Here is a 26,785-nt window from a genome sequence, read left to right on the forward strand (position 1 = left end):
TGCCCGGGTTGTCACATGCATCCATGTTGTAGCATGTATTCATGTTGTAGCATGCATCCATGTTGTACCATGTATCCATGTTGTAGCATGTGTCTGTGTTGTAGCATGTGTCCATCTTGCAGCACATGTCCGTATTGTAACATGCATCCATGTTGTAGCATGTGTCCATGTTGTAACATGTATCCGTGTTTCTTTCCTTTTCATGCCTGGATAATATTCCACTGTATGCATAGACCACATTTTGTTTCTCCATTCACCTGTTCAGGAGCATTTGTGTTGTTTCCGCTTTGGGGCTACTGTGAATACTGCTACTGTAAACATACCTGCACAAGTATTTAAGTACCTGCTTTCAGTTATTTCGAATATATACCCAGAGGACTTGCTCCATCTTTACATCAATGACTCTCAATCCTGACTAGACTCTCTGGTAACCTAGAAGGGTTTAGAAAGAATTCCAGACAACCCACTCTAGACAAGTCCTACCCTAGACGAGTGAATTTGAATTTATTAGGGTGGGGCTAGGGAGCTGTACTTTTGGGTGTGATATTCTATAAATGTATATTAAACACTTAAAAATCTATAAGTAATTTAAAAAATTTTAGTTATTTATAAAGTTAAGAATAATGCTGACTATTTTTTCTGCCACTCAACAGGTATGGTCATATGACTTTCATGGTTTATTCTTTCTATTCCTTGCATTTAAAAAAAAGTTTTATGGAAGTTTAATGTATACATCATAACATGTACTCATTTTAAGTGTACAATTTACAGTGTACCTGGCATAGGTGCTCAGTACGTGTTTGCTGAAGGAACCGAGGGGGAAACAGCTGTTGGTGGTGACAGTGCTATCAGGTTTTCAGCATTTTCTTGACTTACATTGGTAAATTTTGCCAGATCTCGGGTCTTGCTAGATCTCTTGCCCATTTTAACTTTTTGAGGAACCTTCAAATGTTTTTCTGCTCCATTTTACATTCCTACCAGCAATGTACGAGGACCCTAATTTTTCCACATCTTCCCTAAGGCGTGTAACTTTCCTTTGTTTCATTACAGCCATCCTATAACGTGTGTGAAGTGGTTTTGGTTTGCATTTTCCTAATGACTAATTGTGTTGAGTACCTTTTCTGATGCTTTGCGGCCATTCGTACGTCTTCTTTGGAAGGACGTCTGTTCAAGCCCTTTGCTCATATTTTAATTGGGTTATTTATCCTTTTGCAGTTGAGTTGTAAGGATTCTTTGTATATTCTGGACACTAGACTTCTATCAAATATATGATTTGCAAATATTTTCTCCTATTCTGTAGGTTGTCTTTTTAGAATTTTTTTTTAAGAGCATAACTTGATACTCTATCTCTTTCTTTCGTGTCCTTACCTGCGAAACACTTCTCGGTGAGGAACCAGATGGCAGGAGAACATGAAAACAGTTACAAAGGTCTCCCCATTCCTAGAGTTAAGATTTCCTGGCCGGGCACGGTGGCTCAAGCCTGTAATCCCAGCACTTTGGGAGGCCGAGACGGGCGGATCACAAGGTCAGGAGATCCAGACCATCCTGGCTAACACGGTGAAACCCCGTCTCTACTAAAAAATACAAAAAAACTAGCCGGGCGAGGTGGCGGCGCCTGTAGTCCCAGCTACTCGGGAGGCTGAGGCAGGAGAATGGCGGGAACCCGGGAGGCGGAGCTTGCAGTGAGCTGAGATCCTGCCACTGCACTCCAGCCTGGGCGACAGAGCGAGACTCCGTCTCAAAAAAAAAAAAAAAAAAAAGATTTCCTTTTAATGTTAGGTTAGCGCAAGGTCTCGTAAATCCCTCAGTTTTGACAGACATGAGGAATTGAGGTTACCCAGGAACCCCAGGTGGCAGCTTGGAAACGGGGTCAAGCAGCCCAGGGGGGAAAAAAAGAGTTTAGAAAACAAAGGGGTAGGAACTAAAGCGGAATATTGCTAGAAAACAGGATATCACCGTCTAGACCCCAAACTTTATTACCCGTTGCAATGACAACGGGATCTTTTTAATAAAAATACTGACACCTAGTTTCCATCCGCAGCTATTTGATTTCATTGGCATGGGTGAGACTTGAGCAATAGATTTATAAAAGCTCCCTGTGGATTCTAATGGGCGGCAAAGTTTGGGAACCACTGAGATTGGCAATGGAGCCGTCAAACCACAGGGATGAAGGCTGACGCTAAGCCAGACTTGGAGGCTCTTCTCTCAATGTGGGGTGGGGGTTGGAGCGGGAGGACTGCAGGAGGGGCAAGTCCCACAAGTCCAAGAAGCCAGAGAGGGAGTCGAGTACATTTGAGAAGCTCTTTTTTGACACCCAAATGTCCTGAACGATCATGCTTTTCTCCAAAAGATGAGATACCTAATTTAATGAGCTTAAGACTGTATTACAAAGACTGCATCGGCCCATTGAGCTTGCCTGTTGGGATTTCTCCATCTCAGGTCTCCATGTGGAAGAGGAGAAGCAGGAGATGGGAAGAGGTTGTTTCAACCAACCACATAATTCTATGTTGGCCTGTATCTGAGAGTGAAAACTTGTCGGTGGAAAGAGGAACAAAATACATTTTAACAAGGATCCAAAGTCAGAGTAATCTGAGGGCCCCATGAAATTGAGAAACAACCTTGTTTATTTTTTTTTTATTTTTTTATTTTTTTGAGACCAAGTCTGACTCTGTCGCCCAGGCTGGAGTGCAATGGCACAATCTCAGCTCACTGCAGCCTCTGCCTCCCTGGTTCAAGCAATTCTCCTGCCTCAGCCTTCCAAGTACCTGGGATTACAGGCATATGCCACCATGCCTAATTTTGTATTTTGGGTTTTCTGTTTGTTTGTTTTTTAGTAGAAATAGGGTTTCACCATGTTGGCCAGGCTGGTCTCGAACTCCTGACCTCAGGTGATCCACCTGCCTTGACCTTCCAAAATGCTGTGATTACAGGCATGAGCCACTGCACCCGGCCCAATCTTGTTTAATTTAAAAGTTGCTTCTGTAGGTCAAGATTTCGACATAGTTAACATTCCTAAGGTCTGCTGGAAAATCCAAGGGAATAGATCTCAACCTTTACTGAGCATCTGAATTACCTGTGGTGATTTTTTAAATGTAGCTGAAGTCTACAGGGATGGAGAGCGGATCAGTGGTTGCCTGGGGCTGGGGTAGGAACAGGATGTGACTGCAAATGGGTACAAGGATTCTTTTGGGTGGTAGAAGTGTTCTAAAATTGGACCATGATGATGGTTGTACAACTCTGCTAATGTACTAAAAGTCACTGAATTTTACACTGAAAATGAGCAAATGTTATGGTGTGTAAATTAAACTTCCCTAAAACGTTTTAAAAAGCAAGGAATAGAAAGGATAAACCATGAAAATCATACGGCCACCCCTGTCAAGTGGCAGAAAAAATAGTCAGCATTATTCTTAACTTCACAAATAACTAAAAATTTTTAATCACTCATAGATTTTTAAGTGTTTAGTATACATTTATAGAATATCACACCCAAAAGTACAGCTCCCTAGCCCCACCCTAATACATTCAAAATCACTTCTCTAGGCCAGGGTAGGACTTGTCTAAAGTAGGTTGCCTGGAATTCTTTCTAAACCCCTCTAGGTTACCAGAGAGTCTAGTCAGGATTGAGAGTCATTGATGTAAAACCACAACGATAATAAAATAAGTAAGGTATCCTTTTTATCACTTGATTTATCTCATTTTATTTTACCCCTAGTCATTGGGGATCTTGTCATAAATGAAAATTTTCTGCCAAAAAAAGTATTAGAATCATAGCAAGGGTAGTAATTTAGGTGCCATAAGTGAGACAGTAGGAAATTTATGAGTTTAACAAAGAGAGTAGAGTAACCAGCCTTAAAACAATCACACAGTGGGAATATCTGTCTCGGAATATCAGTCAGAATATACCTTCAGAAATCACACATCCCAGGCATGTTCCAGGAAAGCATTCATTTCAAATACTCTGTTCCACTGAGCTCGTAAAGCATGAGAATATTGCAGAGGATAAGAACTGGGGAAGTGGAGAACGGAGAGACAGAGGGAGAGGGGGTCTTGTATTTCACTGTATACCAAGTTGTAATGCTTAAGATTTTGAACCACGTACCTGTGTTAATTATTTTAATAAACAGAAATTATAATGTTTCATCTTCCAAAACACATCTCACAGGACTGCCTTTTACACTGGGAAAGATCCCATTAATTTACAATTCAACTGATGTGGATTCAATCCTGATACACCAGAAAGTAAACTGAGGCAAAGGTGGATTATATTGCTCTTAGTCTTTCTTTTTATTTTTATACTTAGGGAGAGAGTTGGAATTTGAACTCCACCCACAGTAATGTACAGTTTACTGAATGAGGAGGTAGATAGTGCAGTGGTTAAGGGTATAACTTGGAATAAAATAGATCTATGCTTAAGTTCTATTTCTATCCATAATTAAATATGAGACCTTGTCCATATTACTGAACCTCTGTTTCTGTAAGTAAGTGAGGTTTCTTAGCTTCTTCATAATTCAAATGGGGATGGAAAAATACAAGCTAAGAGGGTTGTTATAAAAATTGCCTGAGATAATACACTCTGCAAATGCTTAGTCTAGGATCTAGCACACGGTAGTAATCCTTATCTAGAATCGCATCTTTAAAGATGAAAATGGGTCCATGGTGAGAGATTTACTTAGACAAATTCCAGAAGTTAGATTTCTTAACACAGCCAGATCTGTCAGCGGAATGTACTGGCTTGGACCTCATTCGCACAATCATAGTTCTGGTACAAGCCCAGTTCCAGTTTGATCTCTAGCCTGGATTTCTTCTGGAAACACGCAGCGATGTCCAGACAAAATCACAACATCCTGTGCTTCAAGCTGCTAAGGCTGCCATTTTGCAGGAACAATAACCACTGAGCTCTGAAAGATGGGAGTGGGGAGCAGCAAAAAGGGAATCCATCCACTGCACCTGGCTCTGGGACGTGTTTGTAAAAGCTTCATGTTCTGGACGGCAAAGTATCTGCTTTGGTACAAGGAGCTAGGAAAACAATTTCCTTAAAAACAAACAGATCCCAAGAGATCAACCGTTTGGAAAAATTCCTCTGAGATACTAACAGGCCCTGAATATAAACAGTAAGCAACTTTTTTAGCTAACAGTCATAATTCATATTGCCTCCAAACAAAACACACACACACCCCACAACACGTACACATCTCTGAAGAGTCATTATGATTCTGAAAATCGGGCAAAACACATTTCATTACTGCAACAGGACTCCCCTCTGAACCTTCTACTGACACAGCTACTGAATGTGTTCTCATTTCAGACACACTTAACAGATACTCTACCCTCCTTACAAGATCCTGACACTCTGCCCCCCTGAGAAAATACTTCTTTCCCACAGTTGCACATGAGAAAATTTTCTTCCGAGGTGTTGTTAGAGAGAAATGAAATTTTAAAACATTCTTAGTCGTTTGTGTTTGCTTTTCTTTTTATTTGTTTATTTATTTTCTCATAGAGACGACGTCTTACTATGTAGCCCAGGCCGGTCTCGAACTCCTGAGCTCCAGGGATCTTCCCACCTTGGCCTCCCAGAGTTCTGGGATTACAGGTGTTAGCCACTATCCCTGGCCTGCTTTTCTTCTGCACTTCAAAGACACTCAATTAGCTACCTACCTAACATTGTGTTACGTGCTAAGGAGATGCAGGTTAATCAGACACAGTGCTTTCAAAGGCCCTGATGATCTTATTACAGAGATAAGTTTTGCACAGAAAAAAAGTCAATATAATGTGATCACTAGTAATAATAATTTTTAAGCTCTCATTCTGCGGCCAGCCCTTTACATACATGAGCACTTCACAATGACCCATGAACTAGTTATTACCCCGTTTCCCAGATGTGCAAGCTGAGTCTTACAGCCTTGCGTTTTTTGCAAGGTTACAATTAACAACTGAACTAAAATCCATTAACCATATAACTACCACCTGCATGACCTAAGAATGGTGTATTGGATCTCACACCATTTCTAAATGCCAGGTACCTTGACAATATTTTCGCTTTTTCTAGATACCAGCTAGATCTGGATTAAGAACGTCAAGCTCATTGTTTGGAGTCAACACATAACAAAGGATTTGAGTCCAACACATAACAAAGGACCTGGGTCTCTCGCAGAGCCAGGAAACCCTCAGTCTGTGAGAGTGAGCCGCCTCTCACAAAGTCATTAACTCAACTGCATGCTGGGGGAGGAAGCGTATTTTCCACACTGTTTGCCCTTCCACAGACCAGCTCTAGGCCTTGGCTATTTTTGTATTATGTTGAATACCAACATTCTCTGATTCCACTTGTCGAGGCATCTCTCTCTCTTCTCCTGCCGATCTCATCCCTAAATATCCTGGTCCAAGAAGCCTTCCTGGGTCACTCTATGATTGTGCAGCCACAGGCACTGAATACAGATTCCCACATTCTCTGCTCACCATTTACCATTTCTCCACCCTCAATGTCACAATTCTCTGACATCTTGAAATTCCAATCCTGGTGCAACTTTTGAACATTCTCCTGTCTCATCCAATTCAACACTGACCAGGCTTACTCGTATATTAAGTATACAGCCCAACACAAGGAAATATTTAATATATACTATTAGTTGAAATTCATATAGTAACTAAAGTTGCTGTTTTACACTTTGTAAAAACCAGAAAGTCCCCTCCCAAAAAAAAGGAAAAAAAAATACAGTGATTAAAACTAGATTACACTGTAATTTTTCATTTCAATAAATGAAGAGCTATTTTAAAATCAGAATTTGAGAAAATTTAAAATCAGAATGATTCTGCTAATGAATCAGGTTGACTGTATCTTAACATCTATACTAAGCATTTTTCATTATTTAAATTCAGAAAGAATATAACATATTGCTGAACGTTAAAAAACAGATTTTTAGAAAATGGCCTCACAATCTCATGCCCCTGATACAAAATGATTATTTTCTATAACTTTCTAGTATTTTATCAGCTTCATATTTAACATTATAGTACATACACAATTTGCCTTTTCTTCTCTGCCACATGCTGAATTGTCTTATGATAGTAATTTACTAATCTCTTCCATAGAATTGAATCTTTAGGCTGATGGAATGTTTTTGGTACCACAAACATTATCAAACAAGCTCGTGCATATGACATTCCCAATATGTTAGATGTTTTACCTAGGATAGATTTCCAGAAGTGGTATTACTGCGTCAATAACTCATACATTTTTAATAGAGCATGGCTTTAATAAAAAATAAGGGCCGTGTGCAGTGGCTCACACCTGTAATCTCAGCACGTTGGGAGGCCGAGATGGGTGTATCACGAGGTCAGGGGTTCGAGACCAGCCTGACCAACATGGAGAAACCCCCCTCTCAACTAAAAATACAAAATTAGCCGGGGTGGTTGAGCATGCCTGTAGTCCCAGCTACTCAGGAGGCTGAGGCAGCAGAATCACTTGAACCCGGGAGGCGGAGGTTGCAATGAGTGGAGATCTCACCACTGCACTCCAGCCTGGGTGACAGAGACTTCGTTTCAAAAAAAAAGTACCAGGTGCTGTCTTAGCTTCATTGCTATCATTCCAATTCCTACAAAAATGCAAAGGCTTCGCTGAAAGGAAGGGGTGCCATCTCCTGTAGATTTCTCCGAAGCCAAGTACCAGCTGGGCGTTTTCACCGCTGATCTGAGTGAACCCAGCACGCAGGACTCACCTTCCCCGCGCCCGCTGCCCCTCTGCCTGCTGTTGTGAAGCGGCAGCACCTCCAGGGATGCGATGCCCGCGCTCTCCAGGATGATCACCTCCACGCTCAGCCTCCCGGACAGCTGCTGGGGCCGCACGCTGATGCTGTGCTCGTACTTGCCCAGGCGCCTCTGCAGAAGCTCCTCGTAACTCAGGAAGAAGGCGGCTTTGTCCTTGCTGGGAATCACTGCAGAAGCTCTGAATATTTCAGTCCCCTTCTCTCTGTCCGGAAAAAAGAAAAGGACCCCAGGGAGGTTCAGAAGAGGATACAGCCGGGTTCCCTCAGTCCCCACAGGGCACCAGTCACACCCTCCCAACCAGCCTGCCAGGGCGGCCCATGGGTGTGAGTGTGGGTCCCAAGAAAGGAAAAATAAAAATTAATATTAGAAGAAGTGAAACCCGTGCTAGACGTAGGTCACCAAGGGTCAAAGAATACTGACCAAGAGAGGATTCTAAGAATACTGTCCTACGTCTCCCTGAGACAGACCCAAGGGAGCAATGGGAAAGGACGTGGAGTGGGTGAACTGCTTGAAGAGAGAGCTTTGGAGTGAAGCTGTAAGTTGTGCTCTCCCTTTACAAGGATGGCCAATGAATCCTGGCATTTTACATAACTTTAAAATAGCTAACATACTAGGTTTTCACATCTTGGTAAAGTTTGGTGGATATGTTTAGCAGGAAAGGTAGGGAATAAAGGACTCCAAAGGTGATAAAAACACACTCCAGATGCTTTCAGTACTTGGAGTGAGGGTTCTCTTATTCAAAATGGTAGACTGATCACCAGAGGAATAAGTGGGAGTGGCAACCGTTAGTAGGTAAGACATTTCAAGAAGTTTCTAGAAGGCTTGGGATATTCAGTAGAGCAAGAATTTTATAGCTCAGAACATGCAGCAAAGGGGTGCAGCAAAGAAGAGAACCCAGCTCTGTGGTAGAATCTGAGAGAGAGTGAAGGCTCTGAATTCAGGACACCACAAGATGGAAGGGAGAAGAGGGACCCAGTATAGAGAGGGTAATTCCAAGTCCAGTGTCAATGAATGACTAAGCTGATAGGCTTTCTATACTCCTCCTTCCCAGAACTGGAAAGAGACACAAGTATTGAAATGGAAAAGTTTGAGCACTGAGCAGGATGAATGAAAAGAGACTGACACTGAAACCCACCATTGTACAACTTCAGAACATCACATAGAGAAAACATAAAAGGGGTGTTGCCTGATCCCATTACATGTATCATCAATAATACTGGATGTTATAAGACATTGGAACAATGCCTCAAAGTTCGAAAGGAAAAGTATTTTGACCTTGAAGTCATACACAGCCAAAATATTAATCAAGATCTCAGAAAGTTTACTTCTCATGCACCGATTCTGAGAAAGTTACTTCAGAATATAACTTCTGCAAAGTAAAGGTGAAAGGCAAAAAAGAAGAAAATGTGGAATACACGAAATAAAAAAACCAACCCAGAAGAAAATGAAAAGAGATACCAGGGTAAAAGTTCTGCATCAAGGCTGAAAAGCAATGAAAGTATTTCATGGATATAAAGACATCCATGTTTTAACAGCTCTGAAATCAGAATGTCTCCCAATCAGTGATGTCTTTCAACTGCTGTTGGCCAGATATCAAGGGTGATAAGGATGCCACTGCTTGCAGAAACTTGGTCATAGCTGTTCATTTTGTTATGATTTGAAATGAGTTATGTGTGTTGCTAGATGTTATGTCATTTTATATCATAAGAAAAAACAAAAGCAATTAGAAACTCCAGGAAAAACAGAAACATATGTCATGATTCAACTAAACTAATCTGTAGCGTGACTCTGAACAATTGTGATAAAGACCACTTGGGATAAATCTACAGTCTAACAGAGTGAGGTTTGAATAACTTGCCACAGCAAGGGAGACCACATACCAGAGGCACCATGAGGTGACTCATCAAAGGAAGAGACAGGGCTATTACAGAATTAGGGGAAGGATGGAGTATAGGTTAAATTTAAATAGAGCAGGGTTTGGACAGTCTCAAAGCAAAGGCTGTGTGTAAAACCATCGTTTCAGCCTGGACTGACAAGCAGACTAAAGATTCACTGTGTCCTTAGAAACTACGACATTAAGATAAATGCGGAATTTTGTGCCTGAAAATCCCTTATCTGAAGCTCTGGACCTTGGTTGTTTTTCTGTATCAAAGCGAACTCATGGCTCATGTCTTCCAGACAAGAGTGAGGCATTCCCTTGTCACTAATAAAATTTCCAACAGCAAAGTTTCTGGCAGTCTATAATTTTAGAGAACTAAATTTCTCAAAACGATGTCTTTTTATTCATGAGGAAAACCAGGTAACCAGGTTCATACCATTTTATCTAGATATAAAGATCATTTTTCTGCCAAGGGGATGAAGGCCTACACATTGGGCTGGTGGAGAGGAAAAAATAATCTTAGTGTACTAGGTGGCTCTGCATGCAGTTCATGTTATTTCTATACTTATTAAAAAGCAATTGCTGTGTATTGGTTTCAATGTTTAGATTCAGTTTATAGACAAAAGAAAGAATAAAAGTATTACAAGTCAGAATCAAGATGTTAATAACTCAAACAATGATTAGGTAACATTCATGAAATGAGAAAGGAGAGAGACAGTGGAGGTTAGGAGAGGGAATATCATTATTTAAGATAGTAGGGATAGTCCAAGATAGTCTAAACACTGTTGGATTGATGGAAGAAGAAATAAAATAATAATATAAAAATCTGAATGCAGAGTAAAAGTAGGAATATTGTTAATTTGCCATATGCCCTTTCTTTATAGCAAAAAGTCAACAGATAATGTCTTATTTTATCAAAAAAAATGTTTGAAGTATGACTATCATAATATTTAGAGTTAGAGAGGTAACTACACACACACACAAAAACTATGTAGAGGCCAGGCATAGTGGCTCACACCTGTAATCCCAGTACTTTGAGAGGCTAAGGTGGGAGAACTGCTTGAGCCCAGAAGTTCAAGATCAGCCTGGGCAATATAGCAAGACCCCGTTTCTACAAAATCAATCAATCAATCAATCAATCAATCAAAATTACCTGCATGTGGTGGTGCACACCTGTAATCCCAGCCACTTGGGAGGCTGAGGTGGGAGGATCACTTGGGTCCAGGAGGTTGAGGCTGCAGTGAGCCATGATTGCACCACTGCACTCCAGCCTGGGCAACAGAGTGAGACCTCATTCAAAAAAAAAAGGAAAACTACAAACTACATATAGAAATATTAGAAAGAGATATGTGTAGGAAGTGAGAATGAGGGATAGGTAAGGTAAAATTTTCCTTTTTATTACAAACACTTATCTACTATGTTATTCACCAGATATATTTATTATTTTGATAAAAAATAAAAAAGAAAGAAAAATACTTGGAGGAAACAAACAACAAGAGGAGTTTTACAACAAGAGGAGTAGGCAAAGGCATAGAAAACCTGACACTTTGCTAAAATGGGTTTTTAATTCCTTGATTAACCAATACTTACCCATTTTCTTCTGTGGTTTTATTCCTTTTCTCTTTTACCCTATCACCACTCTTCTTTGCTCTCTCTGTAATCTCGCCCTGATACACCTTGTCTCCAATAAGCCTGAAACACAAGAGACAGCTGTGCTACCAGCTTGCAGTTCCAAGACAAATTCAGACATGGATCTTATAACCATGACAACCCCAGGAAATATTTTTATTTGCCTCTTGGATGTGGAGAAAGAATGCATTCCAGACTAGGGCACTACCTTTGAATCATTCATTTTATTCTAGGGCAATTTTCAACAGGTCCAAATAGCAAGACCCAACCCATGGTGCCTCTGTGATTCTCCAGGAGAAAAATCACAAGATCTGCTCACACTTCCATGAAGACTCACGAACTAACATCTGACCTGGGCCAAAAATTAAATCCAACACCTACTCTGTTTTACATATCTTTACTTCTTGGCTCAGAGAAGGAGGAAAGATATCCAATCTAGCATATCAAAGGTTCTATGCTGCCTTGTCTTTCAGCCCTCAACTTCACCATGGAGGAGGAAGAGCCTCCTGAAAGCTCTTCCCAGATCTCCCTAAGTGAGGAAGGCCCTCTTGGTCTGGCCTGCCATCTTTATCATATTTGCAACTGTCTGAAATTCATCTCATTTATTCTTTGTTCATTTATCTATTGACTGTTTCTCCCCACTGGAATTTGTGCAGCAGAGTGACACTGTCTTTCTCAGAGAAGTGCACCAGTTTCCATGAAAAGTACCTGGCCCATAATGGTCATTCATTTGTTGGAGGGGAGGAAGGAAAGAAAGAAAGAAGAAAAGAAAGAGGAAAGAAAGAAAGAAAAAAATTGAATAAAAAAGAGAAAATAGAAGGAAGGGAGAGAGAGAAGGAGGGAGGGATAGAGGAAGGAAGGAAGGAAGGAAGGAAGGAAGGGAGGGAAAAAGAGAAGAAGAAAAGGAATGAATGAATAAATGAACCAACCAATGAATTTGAACAAAAGAATCGACCTTCTGATCCATATACCACCTACCAGAATATAAATCCTCCCAGCTACAAGGCTGTGGACCTCACATCATCTCAGGCTCAACCTGACCACCCCACACAGAAATCTTCGAGCCTGACCAGCGTGTCACCTACATAGTGAAGTTGGTAATGAAAGCTGCAGCTGGAATCTGCATCTGAAACTCAATGTCCTGGTCCTCAGAAGCTCTGTTCAGCATTCTGCAGGAAACAGTAGTGAAGGCATAACGGGAAATGATGGTAGACTTCACCGAGAATTCTGTCATCAAAGGTTTGGTTTTCTGTAGGAATGAAAACACACAGTATTATCGGTGATGCATGAAAGCATTTTGGTGGTAGGGGAACGTCTTTTTTTCTACAAGGGAAGTAATCTTCAGTTTGGGCGCCTTTGGCATGTGATTCCTATCTCCTTTCTTCATCTTGTCCTGATTTCCCCATTTTTAACTCCCTTCCTTTGTAAAACAACCTTGATTGTTTTGCATAAACAATTAGTAACACATAAACAAATATTTTAACCTAACTTTAACAAGTGAACACAGTGAAGATGTCCAATTTTGCAGAAAATACACATTCCTTAAATAGTTGAATCAATTATTGGAATTTTAGAAGTAAAGTATGTGCTGTATATAATACTCTTCTGTTATCACTTTTACATCACATTTACAGGACTACTGAAATGTTCCAAAACCAGAACATGACTAACAAAACCTCATGTTTTAAAATTACTTTCAATGTCCACCTAGAGAAACAATACACTAGAACTTCCCTATCTGTATTACAGGCACATTACTGTGAAATAGGAATCAATACTGAACTCAGAAGAGTATCTGGAGAATTTAGAATCCAGAAAAAAAACGCCTAAGTCTGTGCTAACTAAATTTATCCCGATAAGAGCAGTAACTAGAAGGTGCAAATGAAAAGCCTGTTAAAACTCTTCAGGGTTTTTCTAGTCCTCACAACAGAGCTACATCTGGTGATAGCTCGTAGCAGAGGCCTGAAGAAGGAAGACAACATTTGTAAGGAAAGCCACAAGCCACTACTAACAGAGTGATTATCTAACTCCAGGAACTGGCCAAGCAATTGACAAGCATGTTATGGGCTGTGTCCTCCTAGAATGCACATGTTGAAGCCCTAACCCACTCTGGGAGGTGGTGGGGTTGGGGGGAAGGCAGTATTTGGAGATGAGTGCCTTTGGGGGAAATCAGATTTAGATGAGGTTATGAAGGTGGGGTCTCTATGATGGGATTAATGCCCTTAAGAGAGGAGACGTAAGAGAGCTCTCTCTGTCTCTCTCTCTCTCCATGTCCATACATCAAGAAAGACCATGTGGGCACACATTGAGAAGGCAGCCGTCTACAAGCCAGGACAAGAGCCCTCATCAAAAACCAAACCCTACAGAACCTGGGTCTTGGACTTTCAGCCTCTAGAACTGTGAGAAAATAAATGTATGTTGTTTAAGCCACATGGTCTATAGAATTTTGTTATGGAAGCCTGAGCAAGCTAAAACAAGACAATACCCCATGACGGTCTTGGGAGACATATGCAGTAGGTGTTTTAGTCCCATTTCATAGATGGAGGGAAGTCAAGCTTAATGAGGGCACATATTGGTCCATGCCAGCAAGTAATGGATGTGGAACTTGAACTTAATCCCACTTACTTCAAAGTCTGCACTGGCCACTATTATGCAAGACTGTCTGGCTGCCCTCTGCAGACATATCCTACTCATCATTGTGTGCTCAACCCCTATCCTGGTCCTGGGCACACAAAGGCTCTCAGAACATGTTAAATGCAACCGGCTTACTCTGCTAAGATTCTACTCTCTCCTTCAGGAACTATGACCTAACTGGGCAAAGTTTATTTCAACCCTCATGTGCTTTATTAATTTATTTACAGTCCTAGGCCTGTTTACAAAACAGATATAAGGTTGTGACCTATTGCTATCAAAGACATATTCCTGCTGTGACATACAAAGGTCATCACAAACCTTGCTTCAAAAAGGTTACTACAGAGGGTTATTCTATTTAAACAAATACGTACTCAAAATGTTTGTGTCAAATCATGATCTGCATGCAAACCACCAAAACCTTGAGAGATATTTTCTATGATATATTAGAGAAGTGGCTATAAATATCAAGCACACCAACTGGGCGCGGTGGCTCACACCTGTAGTCCCAGCACTTTGGGAGGCCAACCACTTTGATGTGCCAAGGTGGACAGATCATGTGAGTTCAGGAGTTCAAGACTAGTCTGGCCAACATGGTGAAACCATGTCTTTACTAAAAATACAAAAATTAGCTGCGTGTGGTGGTGCATGACTGTAGTCCCAGCTACTTAGGTGGCTGAGGCAGGAGAATTGCTTGAAGCAGGGAGGCAAAGGTTGCAGTGAGCCAAGATTGTGCCACTGCACTCCAGCCTGGATGACAGATCAAGACCCTGTCACAGGAAAAAATATATATATATGTACATATATATGTGTCTATATATACGTATATATACATGTTATATACACATAATATATATACATAATATACATATACATATATACACACACACACACATATATATATATCAAGCACACTTGAGGATGGACTCGAACACCCACAAGACAGGGAGCTGCAAGGGTCGGAGCCAAGCACATGAGCAAGGGGAGAGAATGAGAGCAAGTACTCCATGCAAAGGTGTCAGGGCTGTTCATCTTCGTGGCAGATTGTGCAAGAACTTCCAGTCTTGGTAACTCAAAAAAGCCAAAGACAAATGGAACAGCTTAAGGAAAATGTGAAGGGGATGTGCATCTTTCTTAAAGAGACAGAAGGGATAAACATTTACAGTTCATTTAAGTAATGATTAAGTTTAAAAACAATCTGAGCATAGTTGAAAGATATTTGCCTAAAAGAGGAAAAGAAAGCTTCCAGTTTAGTTTGAGAAGGAATTATTTCAAAGTAGCACTTTTCAAAAGTGTGGTCCTCGGACTAGCAGCATCACCATCACCTGGAAACTTGCTAGAGATTCCCAGACTACATCCAAATCCACAGAATCTGAAACTCAGAGGGTGGGCCCGGCAAGCTGCGGCTTAACGAGCCCTTCAGGTCATTCTAATGCCTGATCAAGTTTGAGAATGACTCTTAAGTAATTGAACTTTACAATATATATTTCTTCATCTGCAAGTGAAGAGGGCTTGAATAAATCACCAAAATTACATGCACATCCGTGATCCACAGCTTTAAGGCAAAGCTGAAACTGAGGAATAAAACCTTCGGGTTTAGGAAATCATGTCTGAATTGAGAAGGTGGACTATACAGTATCATTTTATGGAAATCTAGTCTCTTCAGGACAAAATCTGTCTCTCTCCTCCAAAGCGATTAGGATTAAAAAAGAGACTCCAACATGTAGCTTTACCAAAAGTTTCTGTTAAAAGATCTCATTAAAAACATTTCTTACATTTCAGTAAAGGCAATGAGGATTAGGCTGGGAATAGTAATGATAATGATCTTAACAACATGACAGTCTGTAGGGGTTTTTTTAAAGTTAAAATTTGTATCTCGTTATCTTTCAAAAAAAAGAACCCCAAGGTTAATAAGACCATGAATTGAGATGAAGTGTTTACTTTGATCTGTGTTATTTCCGGAAAGAGGTTTTCTTTCTAAATTATCCATGATTAAATATATTCTTTTATCTCCAAATGTAAGCTGGTGTATAAGAAATGCCCCATGCCTGTGATCTTGTGAATTTGCGAAGTATCTAAAATACCATTGCACACAGCTCTGATTTCTATAGATGCATTGGAAAGTAAATAGGAATCAACGCATTATGAAAAAATCCTACGAACTCGGTATGTTCTAGCTTGATCATTCTCTGCTTTATTTAAAATTTAAACTAGTGTTTTAAAAATTATCAAGTAACATATGCACATGGTAAAAACTTCTAATTATGCTGAATATAAAATGAAAATAGCAGTCTCCCTCCCACCCAAGATTCACAGTTCCATTTCTCAGAGACAATGTTTGACAACTTTTGTATATCCTTCCATAAATACATACTGTACTAATTTGCTTAATCTCACCTAGTGATATAGTTAGTTCATCTTTCTTTATCTGTGTTTTAGCTATCTCATGCTGCTTAACAAGTCACTCTAAAACTCAGTGGTTTCAAACAGCAGCAATCCTTGTGTTTTCTCTCAGGGTTTCTGTGGGTCATGAATTCCAGAAGTGCTTGGCTGGGAGGTCTGGCTTCTCTACAAAGGGTGGCTGAAGCTGGAATTGTGAGTTGCTGAGGCAGCCAAGGCTGGCATCTCTCCATCTCATGCTGTCCCTCAGTCCCCTCTATATAGTCCTTCCAAATGGGTGAGTGTAGATGAACTCACATCATGGGCCACTGCACATGAGTCAGGCTGGTCACCTGGTAGCCACAGGCTCTACTGGTCACCTGGTAGCTTTCTCAACAGCAAGGTGGAAGCTAGATGCCCTGTCACACACTGACCTCAAAAATCACAATGCCTTACTTCTATCATACTCTACTGGTCAAAGCAGGCACAAAGGCACACTCAGTTTCAAAGGCGGAGGGCACAGGCCCCCATCTCCATGGGAGGAATGGCACATCCAAGTCGCCATCTTTGGAAAATGCAATCTGCCACTGAACAAAAAATATCTACCTCCTTCCTTTTTAAAAATAGCTGCATAGTATTACATTTTGTGGATACATTAAATTTTAGTTAACCAGTTCCCCCATCATCCATCATCCATTTGTAATCATTTTCATCATTTTGGAAAGTCCTTTCAGATGTCCCTGCTCTCTCATTCATCTGTAGCAGGAGTAGGCAAGCTATGTCAGGCAGGCCACACTGTTTTGTAAATAAAGTTTTATTGAAACACAGCCACATCCATTCATTTACATACTGTCTATGGCTGCTTTTCTGCTACAATTGCAGGAAAAACATGGAGAATAACTCAGCTGAGCCCAGCTGCTCCTGCCAAGGAGCCCGGCTCATGAAGGAAGCTGCACTGCCCGCTCCAGAGCAGCTATCTGCCACCTGAACACCCCAGAGCAACCTCCAGCAACACCACAGGCCAGAAGAATCACCAAGCTGAACCCTATTCAAATTCTTCCCCACCAAATGATGTGATAAAATGGTTGTTGCTCTAAGCCACTGAACTTTGTGGAAAATTTTTGTGCAGCAATAGAAAACTGGAACACCTGTCTAGTCTCTGAAGACATTTGAGTTTGCAAGCCCACTTCAGTGTGATTTGCTGGTGAGTGAAATTTATTTTATTCATTATTTCCAACTCTATGTCATTTCTGATCTTTACACACTTTGTTATATTTTGTAAACTAGACTTTCAGCATATTAAAAATATCCTTGAAAATTTTTTGGAAAAGTTAAATTATGAAGATAAACTGTAAAGACAAAGAGCTTCTGAAATCTAAACTCTTCACTTTTCCAGTCTAGGCCAAAGTCATTTACTGTGTGACTTTGCCAGATCACACAGGTAAAAGGTAGTCAATCCCCAACAGCCATTCAAAGCCCCGATTTCTAGTCCTCCCTCTTTCAAAAAAGAACATAGAGACTACTTGGCTAATTTCAAGGCTTTTCGCAGTGATAATTGTTTGATAACCCATAAAATATAGAACTCCAAAGGTATACTAAATATAATTCAGTCTTTGGTGCTAATTCAAAAGTTACTTGTGAACCTCAGTTATCATCCATTAAATTGTACACATTGAAGATAGAGGACATTAAACTGAATGTATTCTCTGAACTGTAGTCATATTCTGACACTTCAAAAATTCTTCTGGTCAACTTATCATGTAATTCTTTTACATAAAAGTAGAATACTAGTCGGGGGAGAGTATTAAGTTTACATCTTAAATAAGCAGAAGTTTACAGCTCTAGCTGCACAGTGTTCCAAGTAAAATTTAGCTCCTTCTGCTAATAGTTCTTGCTCAGTAGTATTTTAAAAATAGATCAAAATCTTCTTCACTGGGTATGCTTGAGACTATTTTTAATGTCGTGGTATTTGTTCTTATTTATGAGATAAGAAATAATTTCATTAAATTTACAATGTGAAAATTAGAAGATACCTGGCAATATTAAGTTTATTACAGTATCTTCTTATACCTTAAATTAAGTGTATAGATTCAGTAGAATTTTCCACAATATTACATCAAGAACATGAAGCTTAGTTTATGGGCCCAAGAGACAGGCTGAAAAAAGGTTCAAGAAACTATTTTAGTTTTTGTGCTTCTGCCCAGCTACAATTCTCCCAGGAGCCCCTGCTGTAACTGACATACCACAGCCTGGCCCTTCTGTTACAGTTCCCTTAGTGCAGAATCTACTAGATTCAATTAGGCACAAGTCTATCCCCTTCCCAGTTACCAACCCTTACCCCTGCCCTGGTAGATTATGGGATTATAAACACAGAGAACAGAAGCCATGACTACTACTTATTCCTGTTGCCCTTCCCCTTCCCGTTCCCCTTCCCCTTCCCCTTCCCTTCTCCCTCCACCTTCTTCTCCTCCTTCTCTTTCTTCTTTCTTCTTCTTCCATCTTTCTTCTTTATTCTTCCTCCTTTCTTCTTCCTCCTTCTCCTTCTTCTTCTTTCTTCTTCCTTCTTTCTTCTTCTTTCCCTTCCCCTCCTCCTCCTCCTCTTCCTTCTTCTTCTTTGCATTAGAAAGAGTTTCTATTTAGATCATGAGATATAATAGTGCTTAACACAGTGTTCTTTTTTTACCTACAGCTCTCAAGATAGAGGAAAACTATATATGAAATTTAATCTTTTATGTCTAAAAAGATAGGGGATATAGGAATGGGTGAATGGATACATGGATGGATGGATAGATAGATAGATAGATACCTTGACTATAAGACCTTCCAGTGTTGAGAAGAAAGATAAATCAGTGAAGTCTGCAAAAGTAAGAAAAGGTTTTAAAACAGATGTAGTATTTACATGTGGTGAAAGAACAGAAAGAACATTCTAAGAACACGGAAGACATGGAAATGGAAATGAATCACAGCACATTCCCAAATCAATGACTAGAAAGGAGAGCATGCTGTGAGAAGAATATTGGACAGGCAGGTAACACAGGAAATGCCAACACTAAAAAACAAGCGAGGCCTTTGCACGGCAGAGGCTCATGAAAATGTGTCATGAAAGGAAGGATATAAAACAGTGGCCTCACTTTTTCCCAGTACACGGTTCTTAAAAGTCCAACATGCTTTCCATATTTCTATTTAAGGCAGAACTTTGTTTTGGGATGTCCGCTGGAAAATAGCGGCAAAAAAAATCTTCCTGTGACATAAGATAATTTCTTCATGACTTTTTCCTACAAAGGCAATCCAGATAGAAAAGTCATTTGAGGCAAGGAGTGTCTTAATTGCTCAAGGGACCCAAGCTTTGGGTATGACTCATGTGAGGCACTTAAAATCAAGCCACCCGAGGACGCCCTGAGTCACCCAAGATGCCATCTGGAAATGTGGTGGAGGAACGGTTGGGACAGCCTTTGCCCCGCCCCCGGCCCCGGACCCCCTTTCTTTTTTTTTTTTTTTTTTTTGAGGCGGAGTCTCGCTCTGTCGCCCCGACTGGAGTGCAGTGGCCGGATCTCAGCTCACTGCAAGCTCCGCCTCCCGGGTTCACGCCATTCTCCTGCCTCAGCCTCCCGAGTAGCTGGGACTACAGGCGCCGCCACCTCGCCCGGCTAGTTTTTTGTATTTTTAGTAGAGACGGGGTTTCACCATGTTAGCCAGGGTGGTCTCGATCTCCTGACCTCGTGATCCGCCCGTCTCGGCCTCCCAAAGTGCTGGGATTACAGGCTTGAGCCACCGCGCCCGGCCGGATATTCCTAGAATATTAACCTTTCATGGTTTTCTTTCAGTCTAGCCACTCTTTAGCAACCATTAGACGTCATTGGCCGGGCGCGGTGGCTCAAGCCTGTAATCCCAGCACTTTGGGAGGCCGAGACGGGCGGATCACGAGGTCAGGAGATCGAGACCACCCTGGCTAATACGGTGAAACCCCGTCTCTACTAAAGAATACAAAAAACTAGCCGGGCGACGAGGTGGGCGCCTGGAGTCCCAGCTACTCGGGAGGCTGAGGCAGGAGAATGGCGTAAACCCAGGAGGCGGAGCTTGCAGTGAGCCGAGATCCGGCCACTGCACTCCAGCCCCAGCGACAGACTCCGCCTCAAAAAAAAAAACAAAAAAAAACAACAAAAAAAGAAGTCATTATGGAGGTGGGAGAGAACTCTAGAACTCATCTAACTTTGCTCTCCTTGGTTTTAGAGAGAAGGCTGGAGTGTGGCAGTTGGCTGACTCCACACACCAAATCTCTACTAACCCTTAATGCTTCTCCTTTCTAAGAAGAACAATACAGGGCCAGGCGTGGTGGCTCATGCCTATAATCCCAACACTTTGGGAGACTGAGGTTGATGGATCACCTGAGGTCAGGAGTTTGAGACCAGCCTGGCCAACACGGTGAAATCCTATCTCTACTAAAAATGCAAAAAATTAGCCGGGTGTGGTGACAGGAACCCGTAATCCCAGCTACTCAGGAGGCTAAGGCAGGAGAATCACTTGAACCCGGGAAGAGAAGGTTGCAGTGAGCCGAGATCATGCCATTGCACTTCAGCCTGGGTGACAGGGGCAAAACTCCATCTCAAAAAAAAAAAAAAATACAGCCCATGTTGTTTTTGAATGAAACAGGAGACAAAGGCACTTCCCTGACTGCTGGATTTACCACCTCGGGGAAATCATTTTACCCCTCTGTAGACAGGAAATGGCATCGGTTCTGAATCACCTATTTGTGCTAATAAAGTCTACTTAGTGATATTTCATTATATTTAGAGGAGAAGGAAAACAAAATGCCATTTTTATTATTGTATAAGAAAGACGCCCCCCACCCCCACCCCATTCCATGCACTTCCTGAACAGGAGGCCCCACAATGGTCAGAGTTGGGCACAGGCACAGTCACACATATGACTAGTTCTCAGTGAGGTGTGACGCCCAGAGTCATGCTACCTGCTGTATTGACCATATTTTCTTGTTGTCTATATTCTTGACGCTCTGACATTTGGGGCTTTGATCCTGGAAAGATCGTCCCTCCCAGGGCTGGCTCCTTCCTAGGAACAGCAGACAACCCTGCTGCAAGCACACCTTTGATACATAAACTGACCAATCCAGAGCCACACATCCAACCATCTCCCATAACAAACTCACGCACCTCGGCTGGGCGCGGTGGCTCACGCCTGTATTCCCAGCACTTTGGGAGGGCAGGGCAGGTGAATCACCCGAGGTCAGGAGTTTGAGACCAGCCTGGCCAACATGGCAAAACCCATCTCTACTGAGAATGTGAAAATTAGCCCAGCGCAGTGATGTGTGCCTGGAATCCCAGGTACTCAGGAGGCCTCTAATCCCAGGTACTCGGGAGGCTGAGGCACGAGACTCACTTGAACCCAGGAGGTGGAGGTTGCAGTGAACCGAGATCGTGCCACTGCACTCTAGCCTGGGTCACAGAGTGAGTCTCTGTCTCAAAAAAACAATAATAATAAAAAATAAAACTCATATACAAAGCCAATACTCCTCCTATCCTAAATCTCTCCAGGACAAAGTACCTGACAACTAGGGACCATCCCTACAGCCAATCCTAAACCTCCTCAGCCTACCTACTACCCACCTTGCCCGTTTCTTCCCATGAAAACCCCAACGTAGGCTCTGAGACACACACTTTCCTCTGCACCTTCTGCTTCTGGCCCACCCTGGCGCCTCCCCATGTGTCCTGGCATGGTATGCTGCCGCCCCTGCCTCCAGGGATCTGTGAGTATGAAATTCCTCCTTCACGCCAGTCATTTCTGTGTCTGTGTATCTTACCACACTCGATAGAAACAAACCCTGAGCTCAAACTGTAGAACACCAGCTGCAAAGCAGACACCAAGACAGACCCTGCAGTCAGGAGGTTAAATGATGGCAGAGAATCATGTTCAGAAACCCAGGTCAGGATCCGTTCAGCACCGTGGAAACTCATACACAAAGATCCCCCTGCTGTCCAAAGAGTAAATATTTTGTGTGTATGCGATGCCAGGGAGCTTCATAAAAAGGGTATCTAATTAATTCAGAATAAAATCAAACAAATTCCTGCGGTCCTGGCAATGTCACGGGAGTACCAGCTGTTGCCATCCACATTCTATTCATTAATTCAAGCACAGAATACTCAGAGAATGACAACTGGAGGGAGATGGCAAGAATGCAGGCTAGAAGGAGACTCATAGGATGAACTGAGCTCCAGAGGCAAGCAGGAGGAGCATCACGCAGGGTCACACACGTCCTTGGAGCTTATCCCACGGGTGACGTGGAGTCGCTGGAGACATGCACGCAAGAGAGCGATGCGCCAGGTCTACCACTGGAAAGATCATTCTAGTACCGACTGGATGGTCAATAAGTTTCATGTTAAAAATTTATGATACTTGTAAAAGTAAGACTTTCAAAATTCTAAGAAATTTCTAAGAAAAACCTAAGAGGTTGTATAAATGGTCTAAGCCAAGGAGTTAAGAAAATCTTTGTACACTTAGAGGCTAAATGTACAAAGCCTCTTTTTCCTTTCCTTTGAAAGGAAAACATAAACTGCTTATTACTTAGGAACTGAGCACTTTTACGTGGCAAACATACCAGAAAGCAAGTTAATAAATGACAGATTTAGAGAGGAAATCCTCCAGTTTAGAAGACAGAAAGATTTAGAGAGGAAATCTTCCAGTTTAGAAGACAGAATGTATCTATAACATACAAAGGTCTCTGATAAATTGACAATGAGGTAGATAAAAAAACACAATAGAAACATGGGCAAAGGACCTGAAAAAAAAAAAAAGCAATTCACAAAACAACTCTGAATGGCTAACAAATACAATTTAAAATGTCCAAATCCTTGTTATGGAGAATGGTTTGAGCAATAAAAGAAAAAAATTCCAAATTCGTACATAGTCAGGGAAAGGCAAGTTAAAGGAACAATGAGATATCACTTCCTAAGTAAGAGACTGACAAATTAAAAAGAGTAATTATACCGGCCGGGCGCCATGGCTCACGCCTGTAATCCCAGCACTTTGGGAGGCTGAGGCGGGTGGATCACGAGGTCAAGAGATCGAGACCATCCTGGCTAACACAGTGAAACCCCATCTCTACTAAAAACACAAAAAATTAGCCGGGCGTGGTGGTGGGCACTTGTAGTCCCAACTACTCAGGAGGCTGAAGCAGGAGAATGGCATGAATCTGGGAGGCAGAGCTTGCAGTGAGCCGAGATCGCACCACTGCACTCCAGCCTGGGTGGCAGAGCAAGACTCCATCTCAAAAGAAAAAAAAAAAAAAAAAGAGTAATTATATCAATTGCTTGCAGAAATGTGTGTATTCATCATTGCTGATAGATATGGTATGAATACAGATAGTGTTAAGAGAAATTGTATTCAAAAATTAATCTGACATCTATCAAAAAAGAAAAAAACAGGTTGTTTTTGAGACAGAGTCTTGCTCTGTTGCCCAAGCTGGAGTGCAGTGGCGCAATCTCAACTCACTGCAACCTACGCCTCCCAGGTTCAAGCAATCCTCCTGCCTCAGCCTCCCGCGTATCTGAGATTACAGGCATGCGCTACCACATTTGGCACATTTGTGTATTTTTTAGTAGAGACGGGGTTTCACCATGTTAGCCAGGCTGGTACCGAACTCCAGACCTCAGGTGATTCACCCTCCTTGGCCTCCCAAACTGCTGAGATTACAGGCGTGAGCCACTGAGCCCGGTAAAATTTAAAATGTATATGCACTTTGAATCAGTAATCCTCCTATTGAAAATAAAAGTCATACAATTAAAAGTACCCGCATAAAAGAAGAAATGAAAGTGTTTTTTGAAGCATTGTATACAGGGTGAAAAAACCTGGAAATAAATTGAGAGTTAATCAATAGCAGAATGTTTAGTAAATTATAATATATATAAATATAAATAGAGATTTAAATACATACAACTGAGAGGCCCATTTGGTGTATTAGTTAAGAGCATGGACTCAGACACTGAACTGCACTCAGATCCTGGCTCTACCACCTCTTCCCAGCTGTGTCATCTTGGGAAAGTTACTCACTCTCTCTGACTCTGTTTTCTCACCTGTAAAATGCCTCAAGTACTTGTTATAAGAGTAATTGAGGGGCGGGCACAGTGGCTCATGCCTGTAATCCCAGCACTTTGGGAGGCCAAGGCGGGGGGATCATCTGAGGTCAGGAGTTCAAGACCAACCTGGCCAACATGGTGAAACCCCGTCTCTACTAAAAATACAAAAATTAGCCAAGTGTGGTGGCGCATGCCTGTAATCCCAGCTACTCGGGAGACTGAGGCAGGAGGATCTCTTGAACCCGGGAGGCAGAGGTTGCAGTGAGCCGAGATCACGCCACTGCACTCCAGCCTGGGCGACAAGAGTGAGACTCCGTAAGCATTCAGTCGACATGAGCTGTCACATGCACCCATGGTTTTAGAGCAATGATCAGAGGTTTCCCGTGTGCAAATGTACCTCGGGTTCCCCTGCTGCATTCTGTTTCTCAGTGGTACTTGTCATCGTCTCAATTATCAGTATGCTTACAATTTACATGTATGTACATATTGCTGGGAGGCTATTCTCCATGAATCTCTGGTGTTTCCGCACAATTTGCAAACAGAGACTCTAGCTGCCTTTGCTGGAAACTACCTTTACATTACAAACATATAGTGAACAGCCTCAGAAGACAGGCTCCCCCTTCAGGGAAGAAGACAGATTGGCTTAATGTGCAGAATAGTACAGAAAATATCTCCCTTGAGGAGCAAAGCCCAGGCAGGCTTAGTGCTCATTATTAAAGAGTCAAGTTCCCTAAGTTAAGGGCTCCTTTCACACAATGCAAACCCACTGCATGGCAGGTGTCATCTGGCCATCTCCATCACCTTCTGGGAACTGGGCTGGGGGAATGGCACACATGCTTTGACTACTGCTATTACTGTGAGTAATAAATTGCCCTTTGTCTCTGACCCAGGAGTCTCCTGTTTTCTGCTAGCATCCATGAAATGGTAACAAACTAGCTTATTAGCTTGTAAGTAGCTTTAATCTCAGCCCCTTAACAATTCTTGACATGTTTATGTACATATATGATTGTCTAGGATTATGTGAACATGGAGAACATGTGAAAGAAGGAATACTAGGCTAATGAATTTGGGGTAACAGGAGGCAAGATTGGGAGGATCAGAAGAAGGAAAGGAGATAAGAAAGCCAAACAAAAAATTTTTTTTTGAAATCCAAAATCTCAATCCAAACAAAGATGGTCATGATCGTGATATTGGTAATGACAAGAAATCTGAATTCACTCAAACACCAGCCAGGTGCAGAGAGAGCTAGGATAAATGCCTCAGCAGAGTCTAAAGGCATGTCTCTACATTTTGATATTTTGCTCCACGCACAGTAGTAAGGAAGAACTGAGGTCGTTTCAATAAGCTCTTAGAGTTACTGACCATTTGCCCAAGTCCCAATCTCTTAGCCTCCAGCATGCATTGAGAGCCTGTCCAACTTTCATCACGTGATGCTTTAGCCTACAAATGTGAATTCTTTGGTTGCTTTAGTTGTTTACTTCGCAACAAAGCTCTTACTTCCTGGGTAAGGATGTCAGAAAAATAAATAAAAGTTATATTTAGGCTTTAAAAAAAATAAGCCTGCAAAGACCTTTGTGTTTATAGTCCTACCAAAATAATCAGGTCTCCTTCCAGAAAAAAGAAAAACAAAAATCCACTTAAAGAAAGCCTTATAGAAGACTCAGCTATGCTGCTTCATCTCAGAATTTTTCTACAAGCAACTTTATATGTTTTGGAGGATCTGCAAGCAAAGTGGATACCTGGTTCAAAATAAATAGAAGAATGAGGGAATGGACTTTCAAGATGCACCATGAATATACCTACCAGCCTCTGCAACAGTCTGACTTGCCTCGGGACCCTGAGTCCATCCTGTAAAAAAGAAGAGACTGTTAAAAAGGTGATCTAAAAAAAGAGAAGATACATGAAATATGATTGTGAGGTCATTCTTACATGAGTTATACAAGGGGGTTAAACCCTATTCAGATTCACCAAAAGCCCTATCTGTCCTGAAAAGCAGTTTTGACTTTTTATCAGGGAGTTTGTTTCCAGACCAGAATTAGAATTCAGCCCTGTCAGATCTGGTTGACTCTTAACCCATAACGTCATTGTACCTCGTCACCTCATTCTTCTATCTGTAAGAGGAGATGGATGAAATGACAGGAACAAAAAGATAGAGTATTTGTATTCTGCTTCATTTTATTTGGGGCTTCAAGTTAAACTCTTTGCTACTGTGTCTATTACAATAAGTACAGGTATTCAGTCTTAATTCCAATGGGCTCACTATTCAACTTAAAACTCCAGGAAACTCTGCAAGCAAAACTGAACTTAGCTTGAATTTTCTTCATTGTGTCTTTTCTGGATGATTTCTTATATTCTTCCGCATGCAGGGGAGGGATGTGGGAAAGTGATAAAAATCATCTTTTTTTTTTTTTTTTTTTTT

The 26,785-nt window shown here is 41.5% G+C and overlaps 1 protein-coding gene across 1 annotated transcript in view; it reads right to left on the bottom strand.

Annotated features, from left to right (window-relative positions):
• ITIH5 (inter-alpha-trypsin inhibitor heavy chain 5) overlaps window positions 1–26,785 on the bottom strand; it is a 111,795-nt gene that overhangs the window by 71,305 nt on the left and 13,705 nt on the right. Inside the window, exons 2-5 of the mRNA XM_017872487.1 lie at window positions 26,170–26,214; window positions 12,355–12,518; window positions 11,231–11,332; window positions 7,713–7,963 (exon numbers count right to left, since the gene is read on the bottom strand). Of these exons, the coding sequence (XP_017727976.1) occupies window positions 7,713–7,963; window positions 11,231–11,332; window positions 12,355–12,518; window positions 26,170–26,214 (562 nt within the window). The remainder of the gene's footprint in view (window positions 1–7,712; window positions 7,964–11,230; window positions 11,333–12,354; window positions 12,519–26,169; window positions 26,215–26,785) is intronic.

Source organism: Rhinopithecus bieti, unplaced genomic scaffold, assembly GCF_001698545.2.
Source record: "Rhinopithecus bieti isolate Rb0 unplaced genomic scaffold, ASM169854v2 scaffold_6933, whole genome shotgun sequence".
Lineage (NCBI taxonomy): Eukaryota > Metazoa > Chordata > Mammalia > Primates > Cercopithecidae > Rhinopithecus > Rhinopithecus bieti.